This window comes from Pongo abelii, chromosome 5 (genome assembly GCF_028885655.2).
Source record: "Pongo abelii isolate AG06213 chromosome 5, NHGRI_mPonAbe1-v2.0_pri, whole genome shotgun sequence".
Taxonomy (NCBI): Eukaryota; Metazoa; Chordata; class Mammalia; order Primates; family Hominidae; genus Pongo; species Pongo abelii.
The window spans coordinates 124424675-124445120 of NC_071990.2; the positions used below are offsets into that span (position 1 = coordinate 124424675).

General features: G+C 37.7%; 1 protein-coding gene across 2 annotated transcripts in view; it reads left to right on the plus strand.

Moving 5' to 3' along the window:
* Window positions 1-20446, plus strand: part of CLVS2 (clavesin 2) — a 72667-nt gene that overhangs the window by 45337 nt on the left and 6884 nt on the right. For both annotated transcript variants that reach the window (XR_008526412.2, XM_054558117.2), the window contains exons 4-5: window positions 7376-7486; window positions 14317-14537. Coding sequence is in view for 1 of the 2 variants with exons in the window: in XM_054558117.2 (XP_054414092.1) it covers window positions 7376-7486; window positions 14317-14537 (332 nt within the window). In the remaining variant the exon portion in view is untranslated. The remainder of the gene's footprint in view (window positions 1-7375; window positions 7487-14316; window positions 14538-20446) is intronic.

Here is a 20446-nt window from a genome sequence, read left to right on the forward strand (position 1 = left end):
CCAAAGCAATGCAGCCAAATCCTTCTGCCTTCAAAATGTTAGTGTGAGACCTGTTCTCCCTACAGTAAATGCCCGCCCACAGTTTAAAGAACACGATTTTGTAAAACCTGAAGAATCCATGGCAGATTTTCTAGTAGTGTGCACTGAGAAGATATGTCACTTGGGCATTATCTCTAATTAACTTTAAAACAGCAACAACAACAAACAAACACCCTCAGACAGAAATGAAACAGAGTAAAGCTGCAGATCTCTATAATGGGAGCTGAGTTCTCTAAAAGGAGAGTGACAGGGCAAAAGAGAGATTTTCTAGGAGTCACAGTGTTGTGAAGTCTTCTTTAGCCAATGTTAACACATATAGAATGGGGAAATGATTTTTTTTAATAGTAATGGCAGAAAGGATGTGTATGTCTTTGGATAGAGCAGATTCTGTTGACTACACTTAAGAGAAATACATATTGACACAATTATATTCATGATGGAAAATTTAAACAATAACTGGCATTTGACTGAGGGTCTTAAAGAGATACTATAAAGTATCTAGACGTGAACCTAGAACATTAATTTTCAACTTAAAAATTAATGCTAAAAAGTTGTCTACATTCTAGTGCATATTTGGAATTAAGATTTTAGCATTTGAGAGGGCACAATTATTTCAAAATATATTCGTATTTCAAAAATTGAATATTCTAAAAAAATTTACTTACAAAGCCACATATTAATGGGAAATGATTGTATCATTTTAATCACTATTTTAAGTGATTCATCATGGTAAATCCATATTATTTCTTAAGACACTTATTAAAATTGAGACACTATTTTTAAAGAATCATGAAAATGTAAATATGTGATTCATGTGCATTACGTTTAGAGAATGCTCATCAAGTAAAAACCCTTTCTAACCATTTATTTTAAAATACAGTGTTGTATATCTCTAGAGACTAACGTCTCCTGTAACAGGAATTGACTATTCATTTTTTAAGCCATTCAATTATCTTTTTTTCTCTTTTCTCTGACGGCAAACTCCTAAGTGTTAAATAACTTGGTAAGAAAAAATATTATTTATTATTACTTTCCTATATATCAGATTAATTACTTTTTTCAGGTGAAATTTGGCTTCTACACAATTCCTTGCATCTAATCAAGTTCCTTTATTGTGTGTCTGCCAGGACAGCATGAGATTTTAATGAAGAATGAAAGTTAAGTGGACAGAGGTGGAGCTTCCTCTGTCATGTGTACAATCCCAATTTAAACTCTTATCTCTGTATGAAGGATGAAATCTTTTGTTTTCAATCCATTCATTCAAATATGGCTCATTACCAGTTATAAGTGAGGCACAGAAAAAGACATTCCGATTAGCTGGTAATTAAATAGTTTCCTGGCCGTCTCTTCTCAATTTGGCCGAAGACACTGGTTGGAATGTTTTGGTAAAAATCTTTGCTTTCGTCAGGAAAGCAAGTGAATGGCTTGCCTGGATCTGTCTCTCCACTAGTGATTATGAGCAGCGATTTGGAACTGGGAAAAGCATGACTTTCTTCAGGAATCAGAACCTTCCAGAAGATGCATAAGACCTGTATACAAATAGCTAATACAACATTCTAAAAAATGGATACAAGGTACACAAATGCTGTTTTACTATCTAGAAAAGATACCCCCACAAGTCATATTTAGGGAATCACGGTGTGGTTAGCATGTCAAGGCAGACCAAACTTGAATTCAAACACATCTGAAGGAAGCTAATAGTGATGTTCCTGAGGGAATTAGCAATATCAACTGCCACAAAATCACTTCTACTCTCTAAACCAAATCACTTTCAGAAAGAGTGATATTATATACTTTGTACACCTCTGAGCCATTACCAATAACTATTATCATAATTCCAGGCAGGTATATCAAGTTTCATATCATCTATATAAAACTCGGAAAAAAACTTGAGAGCATACATCAAGATTCTTAGAGTATTGTGTCTTCCTCTGGTTGGTAAAATTATGAGTGATTTTTTTAAATTATACTTTTTTTGTATTGAAAATGTCTAGAGTAAGTATCTTTGATATTTATACACATAGTGTATTCCTAGTGTCAAGTAGGAATAATGCAGTATTTTAGGTCCTAGTATAATTTTATGGGTAGAGTTATGGAATTAAACATGTAATTTCTAGGTGCTGGGTGCTACACCTTATCACTATATGCCCTTTGCTATGGAGCCTATAGTAGTTGAAGCTAAATGTTTCAAAAAAGTGCAAGAAAGTGATTAAACAAAAATATTTTAAAGGCTGATAGATTTAATTTTAATTAAGTAAATTACAAATACAATTTCTGCTTATGTTCACACTGAAAAGACATATTAACACAACTGATTGGTTTAGGACCCTAGACAGTGTTACTTGTGACCAAAGTTGTGGATTTAATTCTCATAGAAAAGTTCATTTTGCTTTCATTTGGAGCCATAAACTGTATCCTGATTGACTGTACTGGAAGTTATACTGATTTATTTTCTTCATAAATCAGACAATATTACTTGTAACAGTATTTATCTTAACCCATCATTTTTGTGTTTCATCAAAATTTATTTAAAAGTTAGAATAATATGCTATGGTTCAGATTCTTTACTTTTTCTTTTTGAATAGTTAGATATGTGAGGCAAACATGTTTTTGCTAGAAATATATGAATAATTCACTGATCCACATACACACACACATATAATGATACATATCAATTAATTTACCCCATAAATGACATCCAACTTTCCATTAATTGAAGCATTGAGGCAAGACAATCTTTGCGTTAGGCACAAAGTGCTTTGCTCAAAGGAAAAAGAAGGAGTGGAAGCAGGTGAATTGGCAAAACCATTTGGAAGTTAGAAATTTTATTACCTTTTTTCAACCCGTCTTGGCTGCACTCTTCCTGATTGCCAGGCCATTCTGTTTCATTGTCTCCAGTGAAGAACTGTGTAGCCAGCAGAGTCAATGATTGGCATATTGTATATTGTGATTTTTATTTTTACTTTGTACTTTGTAGGTCAAACAACTGTCACTTAAACCACAGTGTAAAACTACCTCTGCAAAACCAAAAGTGCTTTAGATAGATCTCAATCAATTTAGAGCCTTATTTCACCAAGGTTGAGGACGTGCCTGGGAAAGGGAGACCCAAGCCACAGTAAGATCTATGGCCTGTGTTTTTTTCCAGAGAGCATTTTGAGGACTTCAGTACTTAAGGAGGGATGAGTGGGCAGGAGGGAAAGGGGAAAGAAAAAAAAAAAAACAAGGGAGAATAAGTAGTGAGATAAGGGGTCACATTCTTGTGAAGCTTTGATTAGCTGCCCACTGAATCTACATATTAGGTGTGAAGGCAGAGTCTAGAAGAACAGTCAATTATGCATTCATCTCCCGCTACTTGGTAAATCTGCATTTGTCTTGGCTGGTAGAGGGATGATTTCTAGTCTTGTCTTTGTCCTGGACCTGTGAAGATAAGCTGTTAATTTAGATTGTCAGGATGAGGGAGACCACTTGGGAAGCTATGTGGCCTTCTATCTTGCAGCTATCTATTTAGGAACAAAGGTAGTTTTTTGTGTGACTCAGTTTCCAAGCTTAACTTTTCCCTTTGGCTTACTGAGTTTGATGTCCTGACATTTTATTTTCCTTTCACTCCTCCATGGTCATTTCCACATTTGTAAGATGGGGCTGGTGGTTAATATGGTAACCCTGTATCTAGAGGGTGTGCTGAATAATTAACAGATATTGTGAGTGATCAGTAATCCTATTAAATGTTGTTCCCATTTTACAGTTAAGGAAATTGTGAATCAGAGAAGATAAATAGTTTACTTAAATAGTTTGTATCTAGGCCTATTCAGTGAACATTTATCTACCTCTTCTGGGACACTCACACACACACACACACACACACACACACACACACACACACCACATTTTTGAAATTCTGGGAATATGAAGATGAATGAGGCACAATCTGGTTCAGAGTTCAGTACTACAAAACAGAAATCTCTTTGGATAGTTCAAGAACAAACGGATTTAATACGGGGAGTTAGTGTTTAAGGCCTCGTTGGAAAACCTAGGGCAGTGGAAGTTAAAGAAGAAGTACAGCTGAATCCTTGGTTTTGAGGCCACATCCCTGTGGAAGTGATTCAGAGTCAAGAAACTAGTGCCCACCTTGGCTACTGCTGTCCCGGAGGCCTCTCACCTCTAAGTGACACCTAGAAAGAGGAAGGTGGGGTTCAGACATTGCTGCAAACAATCTCTCAGCTAATAAGGTGCTTAGCAGCTGCCACTGCAACAAAAAGGTGACTGCTGCCTCCCTTTGGTCCCTTAAATATTGCTCAGGTACATCTCATTGGCAGAACTCTCCCATTTAGAATGCTATGTTTAACCTTCCATTTCCACGTTATAGGGTAGGGAATGATGTGAGTGGAAATGGATTACAGGCCAGGCACCAATAGACGGTACAGAACATGTAACCTCTGCATTTAAGGAGCTCACGGTTTAATAGTGGAGGCAGACAAAGAGACAGTTTCAGAGTCATATGGCAAGTGCAGTGATGGACCCAGGCTTTTGCTAGTGATGGCAGAGAGTGGGCTTTTATGAGTGAGAAGTGAGAGAAGAGATCAAAAAAACTTCCTGGAAATGATGTTTTTGGAGCTAAGTCTTAAGGGATTAGTAAAACCAGATTATACTCAAAGGGAGGGAACGCCACAGTAGGTGTGTGGGAGAGAAGAGTTAACAAGCCGTAAAACAGCATGTTGACCACAGAAGTGAAGGGGAGGCCGGAAAATGACATGCAGTTGGGGGCATGATTGCAAGCGAGGAAGATCACAGTGAGGGAAAGAAAGAAATCAAGGACTACGTTCTTGTTTTGGACTTTGATGCCTGACAGGTGACACTAAGCCAGAATTTTAAGCTAAATCTACTTGATTGCAAAGTCAGAGATTTCCCTGCTCTTTCACTCTGCCTCAACTGTGATTGGGTATTGATCAAGTATATCTAAAGATGTGTCCAAGAAAGCCCATGACATTGCATTGTGTGCGAGTTATGTGTATACGCTTGCATATTCATGTTTTTCAGGAGAGAAGAAGCAGCATGACCTTCTTGTGATTCTCAAAGTTTAACAATCATTTGAGCCGGCCAGGTGCAGTAGCTCACGCCTGTAATCCCCGCACTTTGGGAGGCCGAGGTGGGCAGGTCACCTGAGGTCAGGAGTTTGAGACCAGCCTGACCAACATGGTGAAACTCTGTCTCCACTAAAAATACAAAACTAGCCGGGGGTGGTGGTGCATGCCTGTAGTCCCAGCTACTCAGGAGACTGAGGCAGGAGAATCGCTTGAACCCAGGAGGAGGAAATTGCAGTGAGCCGAGATTGCGCCATTGCACTCTAGCCTGGGTAATAGGAGTGAAACTCAGTCTTAAAAAAAAATAAATAAAAATAATAATAATCACTTGAGCCAAGACTTTTGGCTTAATAGCTGGTGTTCCTTTAGTTTTATTCTAGAGATTGCTTCAGGTAGAGCAGCAGGTTAACAATTTTTAAAGATCTTTTTGCCGTAAAGTACCAAGATGTTGGTTTCATCACAATAAAAATATTTCCAAGTGCATTGCTGAACTCTCAGGAATGTGAGACAAATCCTTCTAAGCCAAGCACACACTAAAATCTACAGGAGGAAAACAGGAGAGCAGGTGAAACCTGGGAGGAAATTCTTAACTACAGGAACCTAGAACTTTGGAGGATAGTGGGTGCCTGAATTGTAGGGTGCTCAGGAGGAAAGACTAGGCTTGCACACATTGAGGGCAAGTGGGGGACTGGATGCGAGACCTCATTCCTATAGGTGCTACATTCTTAGGGAAACATTGAACTAGGAAAATACCTGCTGGCCAGGAAACCTGTAAGGAAACCTCTCTATCACTCCCATATCCAGGTGAAATAATAATTATTAATAATAATAATAAGGTACGTGAGTATTTGTCTTAGTATTCTCTTTATTATTTAGGTATATACTATCTTCTTTTTATTTATACGTATTTCATAACTTTAAAATATACTATGCCTGTATTTCAGATTCATTTTATTATTATAATAACCTCTCAATGAATGAAAACCACATATTTACAAAAGAAGTAAGACACTGGCATAAAAAGCAAAAGTTTTATCTTAAGCTATTTTATTATTTATTGAACTACTATTGCTTTATAGGGTATTATTCTCAGAGATAGAAGTTGCTTTGCAAAATGAAATTTGGCAGCTCTGCAAATCAATATGCAAATACTAGATTAATTCACTACTGCTCATAAGTGTCCAAAATAAAAACAAAATATTTTTATGGGGTTATGCCCTGCAAGTTTTTGACCAGAGACTCTTATTCAAGAGAACATTTAAATTGAAAAAATACCATTATTTTGGTTCCTTTACTTTTCTTTTCTTCCTGCTCATGCTCTAAATAGAATTCAGAAGAATGCCAGGTATTATGGTGCCACTTCAAAGGCACTTCTAGTAGGCTAGTTTTTTTTTTCTTTTTAAAGAAGACCTTTGTAGTCAGTTCAATGTGTAATTTTGAAAGAGTAGCAAGGATCAGATCCATTTATGTAGAATCGTTAACATACTCAAGTGCAGTGCCAAATGTTGCCATTCATTTGGGTTAAGGGTTCCCTTCACATTTTGGAATGGGCTAGGTCTGTACCTATTTAATCATGGGTAGGAAGAGGAGGAGGCTGGCTTTACATTTTCCTCTTGTGGAGTGAGATCAGAGATTCGATTTTCATTTAACCTAGCAAAATGCATCCTTAAGTATCTTACAGTACAACTCTGCATTTTTATTTTGCTTAAGCATGTTACTTTTTTGCAGTTAAAATAAGGAAAAGATAATGTTTATAACAAAGTTGATAAAATAATAAGATAAAGAGAATAAAGTGAGTTTTGTGTCTGGCATTGCTCACACTATAGATGACTAGATAGGGATTTAATAAAATATTTTATTTAAAAAATAGATTTTAATCTAAATATAAAGAATTTAAATGAAACCTTTATACAATGTAGATTCGTTATTTGACAAATCTCTAATGACTTTTGTTTTTGTTTCTTGGCCTGTACTGACTATTAGCAGTTTATAGGCTTAAAATACGACCCTCCTAAAAATGCTGAAATTCTTATCAATAACCTATTCTTGGGAAGGATTTGATTTATTATACATTGCTTCAGTTACTGTATGAAAAGTACAATGTTTAACGTGGTAAGGTTCTTCTTTTCTCTCCTTAACTTACAGATAATCTCATCTAAGTATGTGAAAGAATAAATTTGTATACCATATAACCTTTCCTAAACCTTCTCAGTCTATTAAAGCATATTTTGATTGCTTTTTTCTCCATGTTACTCTAGGATAGTTTCCCAGCACGATTTGGAGGAATTCATTTTGTTAATCAGCCATGGTATATCCATGCCCTGTACACCGTAATCCGGCCTTTCCTGAAGGAGAAAACTCGGAAAAGGGTATTCTTTTCTTTGTTTTTTAATCCTTTCTCCTCCCCCATCCAATGAATTATAATGCATAATGTGTATATAATGTTAGCTATAGTAAAATGTACTTCTACATTGTATAGAAATCAACATAGAAGACATTTTAAGATTCTTCCAAATCTTGTGGTTGTGAACAGTATATCTGTGAAAGAAGCATTTAAAGGCTAGCTCTCCTACTTGCTCACAAAAAGGAGGACATTTTAGCACATTCATTGTATGTTAAAGACTCAATTTAAAGGTCAAAAATAATCTCTTATGCTGTGTTACTATAGTGTTATTGATGCACTTAATTTGAAGTAAAGTCTAAACAAAAGTTATAATTTCATATGCTGGTAAGTGGATGTTTTTTCACAGTATGTACTGCAATGAATGTAGTGAAATCTGTGGTATCTAATATAATTTTTTACAATGATTATCATGATCAATCACACATTTTGAAAAGAATGCTAATGTGTGGAAATTTTAATATTTCTTTAAATTACATGTTACTTGAAGTCTCTTTAAATTCACTTTCATCTAACAGTGAGGATAGTCAAAGTGCATAAAACAAAATAATTTTTCTGAGATTGAGATAATTTATGTAAAACATTTAATACAATGTAGGGCACAAGGTAAATACTGAACACATTATTTTTATTAAAATACAACTTGATGTATATTTCACTAATTCTTGCAACAGCTCTGAAAAGTAAATTTAGTAACCATTATTTCCTGTTTTAGAGCTGAAGAAACTAAGTCCTGGAATGGATAAATAACCTGCTTACTCACATACACAGAAGAAAAGTTGCAGAGCTAGTATACAAACCCAAATATTTCAGCCTCATGGATAGAGCTATTTTTACTTCCTGGTGCTGTTCCCAGTTTTCAAATGATTAGTTCCATAGCAAAATACACTTTCCTATAATTTATATGGAAGATAATTTTCCATGTTTCTCAATGACCTAGAAGGCACTTCAGGTAGAAGATTTATTGTGAGTGTGAAAGTGCAATGAGAATACATGCACACGGGAAGGAGAACATCACACACCGGGGCCTGTTGTGGGGTGGGGGGAGGGGGGAGGGATAGCATTAGGAGATATACCTAATGTTAAATGACGAGTTAATGGGTGCAGCACACCAACATGACATATGTATACATATGTAACAAACCTGCACGTTGTGCACATGTACCCTAAAACTTAAAGTATAATTTTAAAAAATGTGCAATAATTACATGTCCATATCAAGCATTAATGAACAAAGGGATTACTGTAAATGAATTTGTGCTCCTGAAACTGCAATAATTACATGTTCATATCAAGCATCAGTGAACAGAGGGTTTACTGTAAATGAATTTGTTGACAATGTTTTAGTAGTTTAGGAGGAAGAATTCTATAAACAATTACAATTTATGGTAAAAATTGTTTCTACCACCAAGTATTAAATTAATTCATATTTTGGAATTCAGAAAGTGTATTGAAGTGCCTCGCAAGTCCTTTTTCAAGATTTGCTTTAATGAAAGGATGATCAAGTGATCCAAAAAACCTGCAGGAGCTTTTAGTACAAAGTATACTGGTGAATGCTTATACAGTATTCACTCAATGCCACATGCTGTTCTCAGTGCTTTGCATACATTAACTCATTTAGTACTTAAAACACCACTTTGGAGTATATATTGTTATTTTTCTCATTTTATGGATGGAAAATGAAGCTTGGAAGGTTGACCAATTTGCTCTGAATCACAGCTAGCAGATAGTAGAGCCAGATATGTGAATTTATGGGAAAGAGAGTTCCAGGCAGAAGGAATAGCAAAGACAAATGTCTTTAGGTAGAAACACGTCTAGTGTATTTGACAAACAGCAAGAAGGTAGAAAAGCTGGAGCAGAATGAGCTATGGGGGAAGATGATAGGGGAGGGAGTAGGTGGTAGAGGATGAAATAGGAGGGACTGTGTTGTACCAGATCGCGTAGGGACTCATATACCATTGCTGGAATCCGGGCTTTCAGTCAGAGTGAAATTTGAAACCCCTGAAGGTCATTGAATACAGGGGTTACTTGTTCTGAAATGATTTTTAACATGATTCTGCTCTGTTGAAAAAGACTGAAGAGGATCAAGTCTAGAAAACAAGGAGTGCACTGCGTTTTGGGGTTTTGTAATTGAATTGGACAGCTTTGACAACCTGGAAGTAGGCATTGCTAGCATTATTCCAGATGGAAGGAAGGTATCTAAACTTTACCATTTTAATTAAAATTATATGACTTGGAAATTTTCATATGAGAAAATAATTATATGTTTAAATACTTTACATTTCTGCTTATATAATCAATACACAGTGGAAAGCTATTAAATTTCTTCACTGATATTCCAAGTGAGTCAGCATCACAATATTACTCACACACCTTAAACTTTGGATGCTATAAGTCTGTGTTCTGAAAAACTAGTAAAAGAGAACTGAAGAAGCAGTTGTGAATCTTTTTCTACAAATTCAGGTGTGCAAGAATCACTTGCTTCTTCATTTTCTTAAATTAAATTTGACTTTGAGTCTCCAACTTACTGGGCTTCTGGGAATATCACCCTTAGTACAGGTGTCCTTTCTCCTCAAAAGCTCACCAGTATGTGGAGTCTTTCACGCAGAGCCAAACTTGCCATCCATCATGGCCACTTCTGATGTTCTCATTGTTCAAACCAATATTAGTTCCTTGAACTAAGGTCTCCTTCTGCTCCCAAGTTATCTGTGACAAAGGGGTTTCTTTGCAGAAGCTAAAATCCAACGAAACCCACTACCATAGTGCATTCTTCAGCAAGTCAACAGCTGTGCTCCTGCCACTTAAAACCTGATGGGAAACAGGTTTTCCTACTAACTGGAACAAATTTCTTCCTTTTAGTCAATATGGCCAATGTTGTCTTCTACTTCTTGGTGATTCTCAAAAGTCTTTCATCTATTCTCTTCCACTCCAGATCACCTAGCATAGTCTCTTTAATGGCACAGTGTAGAAAAGTAAAATAAAAAATGGAAGTATTATTCAGGCTAATTCTCAGAATTGTAAGGTATTCAGAGGCACAGGAACCAACAAGGACCAGCTTCTTGCCTGAAATGGAGGAAGAGAAAAAACTATAAGGAGAGAAAAATAGTAAAATGTTAATAAATGATGTTAGTACAGAGAACTAGTGAAAACAAAGAAAAATCCAAAAGTAGAAACTTAACAATTGGGCAATTGCAATTCATCTTTACTGCCTAGTCCAGACATGCAATTCACATGTAAGAGTTCTAAAAGAGCATCATCATATATATATTTTTTTCAACAAATCTTGGCTTTGGAGAAATAACAGCATTACACTTAATGAATTGCCAAGACAATATATGCATGATTTAAGTACGGAAATTATTATGATATATTAGAAGATGGGAGGTGCTGTCAAGAAACATGATACATAGAAAGTGGATAGGCTTTCTAGTTTGGGCAGGGTTACAGTATTAAATAGGTTTACCAAGGAAGGCCTTCCTGACAAGGGGACTTTTAAGAAGAGATGTGCAGGATGTAGGTCAACAAGCCATGAGGACATTTGGGAGTAGAAATCTCCAGACAGAAGAAATATCCGTTATAAATGTTCTGAGGCAAGAGCATAGTAGGAGATGTGTTCAAAGAAGTAATTCTTATAGGACCTTATAATTTCATGCTAAGAGAAAGAAGTCAATGGGGAATTGTGAGCAGAAAGATATGACCTGACTTATATTTTGACATGGTCATTCTGGCTGCCCTGTTGAGAACAGAGTGTAGGCAGAAGAGTGGATATAGGGAGGACAGTTAGGAGGCTCACGCAAGAGCACAGCTGAAAGGATAGTAGCTGTGTTATGGGTGTAGGGATAGAGCTAATCAGAATGATTGGATTCGGGATACATTTTGAGGATAGCACCAAAAAGATTTACTGACAACTGAGATGATGAGGGGAGTAAAAGGCTGAGTTGAAAGTTTTGGTCTGAGAAAGTGGAAGAATAGTGATACCATTAACTGATGTTGGAGATAGGGAGGAGCATATTTGAGGTGGGGGAAGATTGTGAGTCCAATTTTGAACACATTAAATTCGCAGCGGCCACTGAATATTTAAGTGGATATTTTAAGTGGAGAGTGGAAATGCAGTTATGGAGGTTGAAAAAGAGGCCTGGATTCAAGACATATAGCTGTGCAGGGATATTATTTTAAAGCCACTGACTGAATAAAATGAACTTAATGAAGTCACCAATGAGAAAGTATAGTTAAAGAAGAGAAAAAATCCAAAAAGACTGAGACCAGTAGTTCTCCAGTTAAAATATTAGGAAAATCAGGCTGGGCGCAGTGGCTCACGCCTGTAATCCCAGCACTTTGGGAGGCCAAGGCGGGTGAATCATGAGGTCAGGAGGTCAAGACCATCCTGGCTAACATGGTGAAACCCCATCTCTACTAAAATACAAAAAAATTAACTGGGCATGATGGTGCGCCTGTAGTCCCAGCTACTCGAGAGTCTTAGGCAGGAGAATCACTTGAACCCAGGAGGCGGAGGTTGCAGTGAGCTGAGATCACAGCACTACACTCCAGCCTGGGTGACAGTGTAAGACTCTGTCTAAAAGAAAAAAAAAAAAAGATATTAGGGCAATCAGCAAAAGAGACTGCCAAGAAGTATCTAGGATGGTAGGAGAAAATCAGAGATGCATGAAGAAAATGTTTCAATAAACAGAGTCATCTATTATATCCATTGCTACTGAGGGTTAAAGATATATAAGGACTGGGAATTGGATACTGAATTTAGCAATGAGAAGGACCTTGACAAAAGTTGTTTTCATTCAGTGGTAAGAGACAAAGCCAGGCTGGATTCCATTTAGGAAAAATGAGGAGAGTATTTGGACTATGAATATAGACAACTCCTTGGGTGAATTTTGCTATAAAGAGAAGGAGAGAAATAGGAAAGCAACTGGAGATGGAAGTAGGGCTGAGAGGTTTTATGTGTCTGTGTGGGGGGAGTGGAGTCAGGATGTTCTTTCTCTGATGGGAAAGATCCAGCAGAGAGAGGAAATCTGAGAATGTGCGAGAGATAGGAGAGAACTGTTAAGAAATACAACTGAGTAGGGGAGAGAGGATGAATTCTAGTGCGCAGGTGGAGAGGTTGCCCTTTGTAGGGTTTATCTGTTCATTGTACTAGCAGTGAAGGCAAAATACACAGACACAGATGCTGGTGGGTGGGTTGATGTCATCTGGTTGTCCTATTTTCTTAGTGAAAGTGGAAGCAAGGCCAAAGCAGAAAATGACGCTGCGGAAGGAGGCAACAGAGTGTTAGAGAAGAGAGAGGAAGTAGTGTGCAAGGATTACATTGACTGCTCCAAGGATTTATTACCATGACTCTTGCATGAGTTGAAGAAGATTTCTTATGTGAATGATCCCATTTGATAAAATAAAAGTTATATATCTAATAAAATAAGGGTTGCACGTGCCATAACTTTCACAGGAAAATTATTTTCATTTCTTCTTATAAGAAGAACACAGGGGTGCACATGTGTTTTCCTGGATATTAATACTGGCTGTTGTGCCCTCAGACAGGAGGGGGAAGGTGTAAAGTTTGCAGTTAACCTGGTGTACTTTGGGGCAGATGGCCTCTTCCACCTCCTGTGGGCCTCATGTCATGTACTCCAGGCAGCTGTTTGCTCTGCCTATTTTGGCCAGTGACCTGCTGTTATCTGCTTTTACTCCTCTATAATTTGTTGAAAATGCTTATTAAGTGGCAACTACCATCTTCTAATTTTATTTGATATTGTAGAGTAATCTTTCTTTGTTTTCCAATGTATTTACTTCAGTGGATTCTGAAGGTACAGAAAGCAAATATGAATGTGTTAGCTTATTCTTCTTGAACTCAAGAATGAAATTATTTTTGTTACTTATAAACTATAATTTTGAAATAAATATTATATAAATTTAGATGAGACAACAGTGTTGTAGCAGAGAAGGCCAATCTGTACTTTTGAAACTGAAATGAAAGAAGAGCAAAGGTAGCAGTTCATGGAAAAACAAATCTTGAGTATGTGGCTTGAATATGTCTCCAGTTTGTTTGTTTTTTTTAAAGCACTATCTAGACAAAATAATTAAGGTATGCATACAGCTTTACATTTTTAATTCATTGTTTCTTTTTCTATTTGGACAGTCAGTATGGAAATCTTTAGTAGAGAAGATACTGGCAACATTACAGAACATAATGTCCTTTGGGACATGAACTTCACTCAGCCTTTCATTATGATGATGCTAATCTACTTTGGTTATTTACATCACCCACTTTGCATTATGAAACAGTAATTTAGTGGTTACAATATTCTTATTTTTATTGATGATAAAAAGAAAGCCTTGCAAGTGACAGCTTTTGGGTGTAATAACTTGCATAGGCTCTGTAATTGATGAGTCCCTTATGAGAAGGGTCTGTTTTCACAGCATTCATTATACACATCATCAAGTTTGCACAACTAACACCAGGATGATGTACAGATCAGCATGTACATATTATTCTGCCCATGTCCCTGCCTATGAAGCAGGAAACCAAATTTGTGGTTGCAGCTCTTTTACCCAATAACTCTCTGACCTTCCAGAAATTACTTAAAGTGTCTGAGCCTCAGGATTTTGGTATGAAATATTAGGATAACAGTACCAGCTCTGCCTGTTTTACAGAGTAGATGACTGGCTAAAGTACTTTAACAGACGTGGAAAACTCATATTTGCTATTGCTATCCTCACATCCCCCCGTAGGATTTAGATGGTATTTAGTTTCCTCTGTGTCTTTCCCTTCCTCCCGTCTTCTTGCATTTATAGATATTTTTGCATGGTAACAACCTGAACAGTCTACACCAACTAATTCATCCCGAGATCCTGCCCTCCGAGTTTGGAGGAATGCTGCCTCCTTATGACATGGGGACATGGGCAAGAACACTGCTAGACCATGAATATGACGATGACAGCGAGTACAATGTAGACTCCTACAGCATGCCTGTGAAGGAAGTAGAGAAGGAACTCTCCCCAAAGTCCATGAAGAGGTATGCTGGAGGTAGACTGGGGAGTGGGCTGGGCCAGGGCAGGGAGAGGCATCCTGAGTCAAACTCAAAGCTTTCTATTTTTCTGTGTATATTTTTCTGGTGGGATTTTAAAACTCTTTATGCCCTATGATTGTATGTCTAAGAGTTTTGAGTCAAAGATAAAGTCATTTTCTTATAGTGAGAACATTTAAAATTTATTCTCTTAGCAGTTTTCAAATACACAATACATTATTATCATATATTTGAAAACTATAGTAACCCTGATGTATGATAGATCTCCCAAACTTATTCTTCCTGCCTAATTGAAACTTTGTACTTTTGACGAATATCTCCCCATCCACCCCCCGAACCGTCCTGCCTCATCCCAGTGCTTGGTAACCACCATTCTACTGTCTATTTCTATGAGTTCGACTTTTTTAGATTCCACATATAAGTGAAATCATGCAGTATTTTTCCATCATATTGTATTCCATAAATATATGCAATTATTTGTCAATTAAGGAAAAGATAAAGTAATTTGAGGTAACCTCAACTTAGTGTTGTTCTAAATTCACAGACAGTCTAGCAGGGCCCTTGGAAGTCACCAAATCTGGTGGTTTTCAAATTGTATACTGAGAAACCAAGGGTTTTGAGGGGGTGCCTCAGGCCAAGTAGGTGGAGTAGAGAGAGTGCCCATTTCCACTGTAGTGGGAGCTACTCTCCTATAAGCAATTTATTGGATTTCTGTGTAAGATTTCTTTTGAAGAAAGCAACCACACATGCCAGTTCAAACACTGTGTTTAAAGCTTGTGGTCCTTTTTCAATATCTCTGCCAAGTCTTTGTCTAAAGATCTAAACATTACTGATACAAAACATTGTATTTTACTTCAGTTTTAATCTTTACAGAGTTCATTGTTGAGTCACAGTCCAAATACCTGCTTTGACTCTCACAGCACTTTTATGCCTTTCTTCTTTCAATCAATAGTCTGGGGAGTTGTCAGACGTGCACAAATGCATACCTGTCTCTGAGTTTGCATTCTGTCACAAACAAGTAGATGTGTAATTCTCAGACTTCCCAGGCAACAACCACTCAGGGTCCATTTGGATAACAGTGACAAATATTACTTCTCCTGTTCATTTCACATTCACAGAAATATGGGCACTGTAGCCCCTGCAAGTCTCCCCTCACCTAGCTCAGAGAGGATACAAGGACAATGAACGGGTCATGCCAATGTCTGGCATCCTTCTCTGATGAAAGCCGTAAGGCCCTTTTCCCATAGCTCTGACTGATGGAGTAATGTTCCTGTTCTTTAAGGATGGTATTTTTTTTTTTTTTTTTTTTTTTTTTTGAGATGAGTCTAGTTCTGTCGCCCAGGCTAGAATGCAATGGCGTGATCATGATTCACTGCAACCTCCACCTCCCTAGTTCAAGGGATTCTCCTGCCTCAGCCTCCCGAATAGCTGGGATTACAGGCTCCCAACACTGCACCTGGCTAATTTTTGTACTTTTAGTGGAGACAGGGTTTCACCATCTTGTCCAGGCTAGTCTCGAACTCCTGACCTCGTGATCCACCTGCCTTGGCCTCCCAAAATGCTGGGATTACAGGCGTGAGCCACTGCACCTGGCCAGGATGGTCTCTTTTATGCTGTTGCCTCTGTTGTGATTGTTGTTAGTATGTGCATGCATTGATTTTGTCTCTCCACGCTGCTGCACAACTCCTTGGAGAGAATGGAAAGGCCAGAAACTTTCCCTGCTCTAATTTTCCACTAGTTAGCAAGCTTATATTTAAACCAACTTTAGTCTTCTTAACTCCCTTCTTTTAGAACAGAACTTCTTGAGATCTCTGCTCTCCTAAGGGGTTCATGGATGGGCTCTCAAAGGATTCTGTTAAGTGCTAAAAGTTGTATGCAAAATTTTGTGTGCGTAAGTATGAATGTACTATATGTATATGTCATGCATTTATTTTCTGGGGAGAAGTCATATATTTCCTCAAATTATTTAAAAGTTTTTAAAAACAATAGTGGTTAAAAGCAACTTCCCCTAAAATAGTTTTCTTCTAATAAAATAATCCTAATGATAACAGTTGTTATAATCTATCATTTACTGGGTACTTATCATGAATTAGGTGTCTTTTTTAACATTAATTTATTAAATCCTCACAACAACCCTGTTAAACAGATATTGCATCCTCAACGTTAGGTAGTCTATATATAGCGGAGCAGGGCTCCATTGCATGAGATGTGGAGTCCTTTGCACCACTGACATAAAGCCTGCCTACCCTTCGTGGCACAGAGGCCCTTTCTCAGGAACTGAACTACATAAGGATTTGGAGGCAGCTGTCATTGGTTTCCACTAGTGTTCTTCTTTGTCAGCTAATGAGGCCCTTTTTCTTCAGCCATTCTGCCTGAGGCATGATTCCTCATGTGGCCCATCATGTGAGCACATTTTTCTCTGTATCTTCTATACATCACCTGCACTCTGCTCAGCTGCACCCACCCCCTAAAAATTATTTAACTGTTCTTGTTGATTCCAGACTTACCTGCTCCCCTACTCCCAGTTTATTATCCACATGGCAATCCAAAAATCTTTTTAAAATATAAATCAGACCATGTCACATCTTGGCTTTATTTTTATTTTTATTTTTACTTTTTTGAGGCAGGTTCTCCTTGTGTTGCCCAGGCTGGAGCGCAGTGGCGTGATCATGGCTCACTGCAGCCTCCAACTCCCTGGGCTCAAGCAATGCTACCACCTCACCTCCACAAGTAGCTGGGACTACAAGTGCCTGTCACCATGACTAGTTAATTTTTATTTTATATTTTTTGTAGAGACCGGGTCTCACTGTGTTGCCCAGACTGGTCTCAAACTCCTGGCCTCAAGCGATCCACCTGCCTCGGCCTCTCAAAGCACTGGGATTACAGGTGTGAGCCACCATGCAGGCCTTGGCTTTATATTTTTAATGACTGCTATTTATACAATGAATAGAATCACCTCCTTATCATGGCTTACAAGATGCTACCTGATCTGACCCTGCCTCCCTCTCTCCTCCAGGTGTATCCCTTCTTCTTCCTCTTCCCCTGCTTTTCAGACACACTAGTCTTCTCTTTTTGCCCTTGTCACCGCCACCTGGAATGTTCTTTTCCTTCATCTTCAAATGGGTGGTCCCAATCAAAGGTCAGCTCCTCAAAAGAGTCTTTTGATCTTTGTCACCCACCTGGTCTTAGTCAGTTCTGTTTCCTCCTCATTCTGGTCACTCCCTGTCCATCACCCTTCTTTATTTTATTCTCTTCATAACACTTTTAGCCTGTGAAATTGCTGATTTTGTTTAATTTTATATCCGCTCCTCACTCCAAAGTAAGCTTCAAGGAGACCATATTGCCTATGTTTACCCTATTCTCTGAATCCCCAGTGCCTGGAGAAGGTCCTGGAAAAACAGAGGGTGCTCAGGAAATACCAGTTGAATGCATGGAGGAGTGCTCTGCTGCCCATCATTGGCCCCCTTTAAGTGCAGTATTCATAACTGAATAGGGAACATCTAACCTGGTATTGGCACTTGCATTTAAGTTGCAGAGTTCTTGCTTTGCAGGATAGACCTCACTGGCTTCTTTGGGTTGCTGTTGTTGTCACTGTTGCTATCATTCAATCAGCCAAAACTGACTCGTATGCGTGTTCCTAAAACTGGAAAGTCTCTTTACTTACCAGTCCATATCCTCCTATTGTTTAGGTTTGTCCTCCAATCACATTATTTTAACTGATTAAGGCCCATCTTGTTAGATATAGCCTAGTCTATCCACCTTTTGTATCCCGATTCTTTTCTCCAATTAATCAGACCATTTTCTCCCCTGCACACTTTGCTTATAGCCCATTAATGGCCCCAATCCTGAGTTTCCTGCCGGTGTCATGGGCTGATTAGAGTTTTAGGCATTGTTTGGTGTATGTTTGGTATCATATGAAACATTTATGATTCTATGGAAAACTCCTGAAGAATGAGATTAAGAAAGGTGTTGCACTTGATTCTCGCGTTCTCTATGTCAGGGAATGGCAGTTCGCCATCAAGGACAAGAGAAGATTGCTCCTATGTTCCACCTGATTCCCCTTGGCCCTTTTCTTTTTGTAGTTTTATGATATCTTTAGATTAAGAGGGAGAAAACAATTCCATCAATAAAGAGTTGTGGATAATTCTTCTTTTGGGTAAATGTAGCTAGACATGCAAAAAGATGACTTTGCCTTTTGGTATAAATTTATGGAGGAACAGCATAGTCATGTGTAAAGATACAAAGTTCACTGGAGTATTTTAGAACTGGAGAGTGTCTTTTACCTTATGTCGCCAATGCCTATGATAGTGCCTGGCACATAACAGTAGTGAGTAACAGTACTTATTTTCATGATACGCACTTCTGATCATTGAATATTGAATAAGGTTAAGCATTTATTATTGCTCTGTGCCAAACCCTGTTCCAATGCTCTGTGTATGTTGATTCATTTGCTTCTTGAAGCAACTAATACAGTAGTAGTATCCCCATTTTATTGATAGAGAGACTGAGAAACAGGAAAGGTAAGTGACTTCCACATGTTGCATAACTACAAAGTAGCAATGCTAATATCTGTACATAGGCAATAGTATTCCATGAGCCATTTCCTTAACCATATGCCAGAATTTGTGCCGGGGTTTATGGATGCATCATTGCATCTGATCCTCATTATAACTGTATGATGTGGGTATTATTTTTCCATCTTAAAAAATAGAGAACAAAATCTTAGGAAGTTTAGTCCCATGATCACACAGCTAGTAAACTGCTGTTATTAGCAACTGGAGTTATGATCTACTTCGGTCAAAAATCTACTTTCTTAAACACTATGTATTGTAGATGCATGAGAAATGAGTATTGGATATCTAAATCTAAATTACTAGTTTTCAAGAAAGAAAGTTATTCATTGTGAAAACAATAGAAGCTGCATAGAAACCCGTGAGATGGGCTGGGCACAGTGGCCCATGCCTGTAATCCCAGCACTTTGGGAGGCCAAAGCAGGTGGATCCCTTGAGGTCAGGAGTTTGAGACCAGCCTGGTCAACATGATGAAACCTCATTTCTACTAAACATACAAAAATTAGCCAGGCATGGTGGTGCACGCTTGTAATCCTGGCTACTTGGGGGAGGTGGGAGCATCAGTTGAAGCTGGGAGGCAGAGGTTGCAGTGAGCCGAGATGGCGCCACTGCACTCCAGTCTGGGTGACACAGTGAGTTTTTGCCTCAAACAAAACAAAACCAAAACAAAGAAAAAAAAAACCCAGAAACTTCGAGATGTATGAGTTAATGGTAGCTCCCTCTGCTGTGGCTGGAATAAATCAATTCATTAATACTTCTGATCCTGCACAAATAATCCTGTTCTGTCATAAAAGACAGTAAAAAATTTGGACTAAAATAACTATACACTTGGGACAACTAAATACCAAAAAGAAAAAGAATTAGTTGCAAATTGTTTCTGACTCACTTTTGTTCTGTGATTGAGGCATTGTTTCACATATGGAATCAGCATTCATCATCCAACAATCCTCATATCTGTAGTGCATGCTAAAAGCAAACTAGAAACTTAATCCCAGGTTGAATAATACACTGTAATTTAAAATATTTTGTTAAAAATGTCATATTCTCTAATATTGTTTTCAAAAACAGTCGTGAAACACACAGACTTAGAATGTGTATATGTGTGCATGTCTGTATAATGTGTAATAGAATACTATGGCAAATGCTTAACTATTGTGCCTTGTGCAGTCTGAAGAGCTTTGGTATGTACTTATGGAATATTATTAGGATATACCTCAATATTTATATAATATATTTAATTTTATGAAAAATTTAAAATTTATTTTCTATAAAGAAAATAGAATTGCTTTCTCTATTATCCTCATTACTCTTCATTTTGAGTGTTTA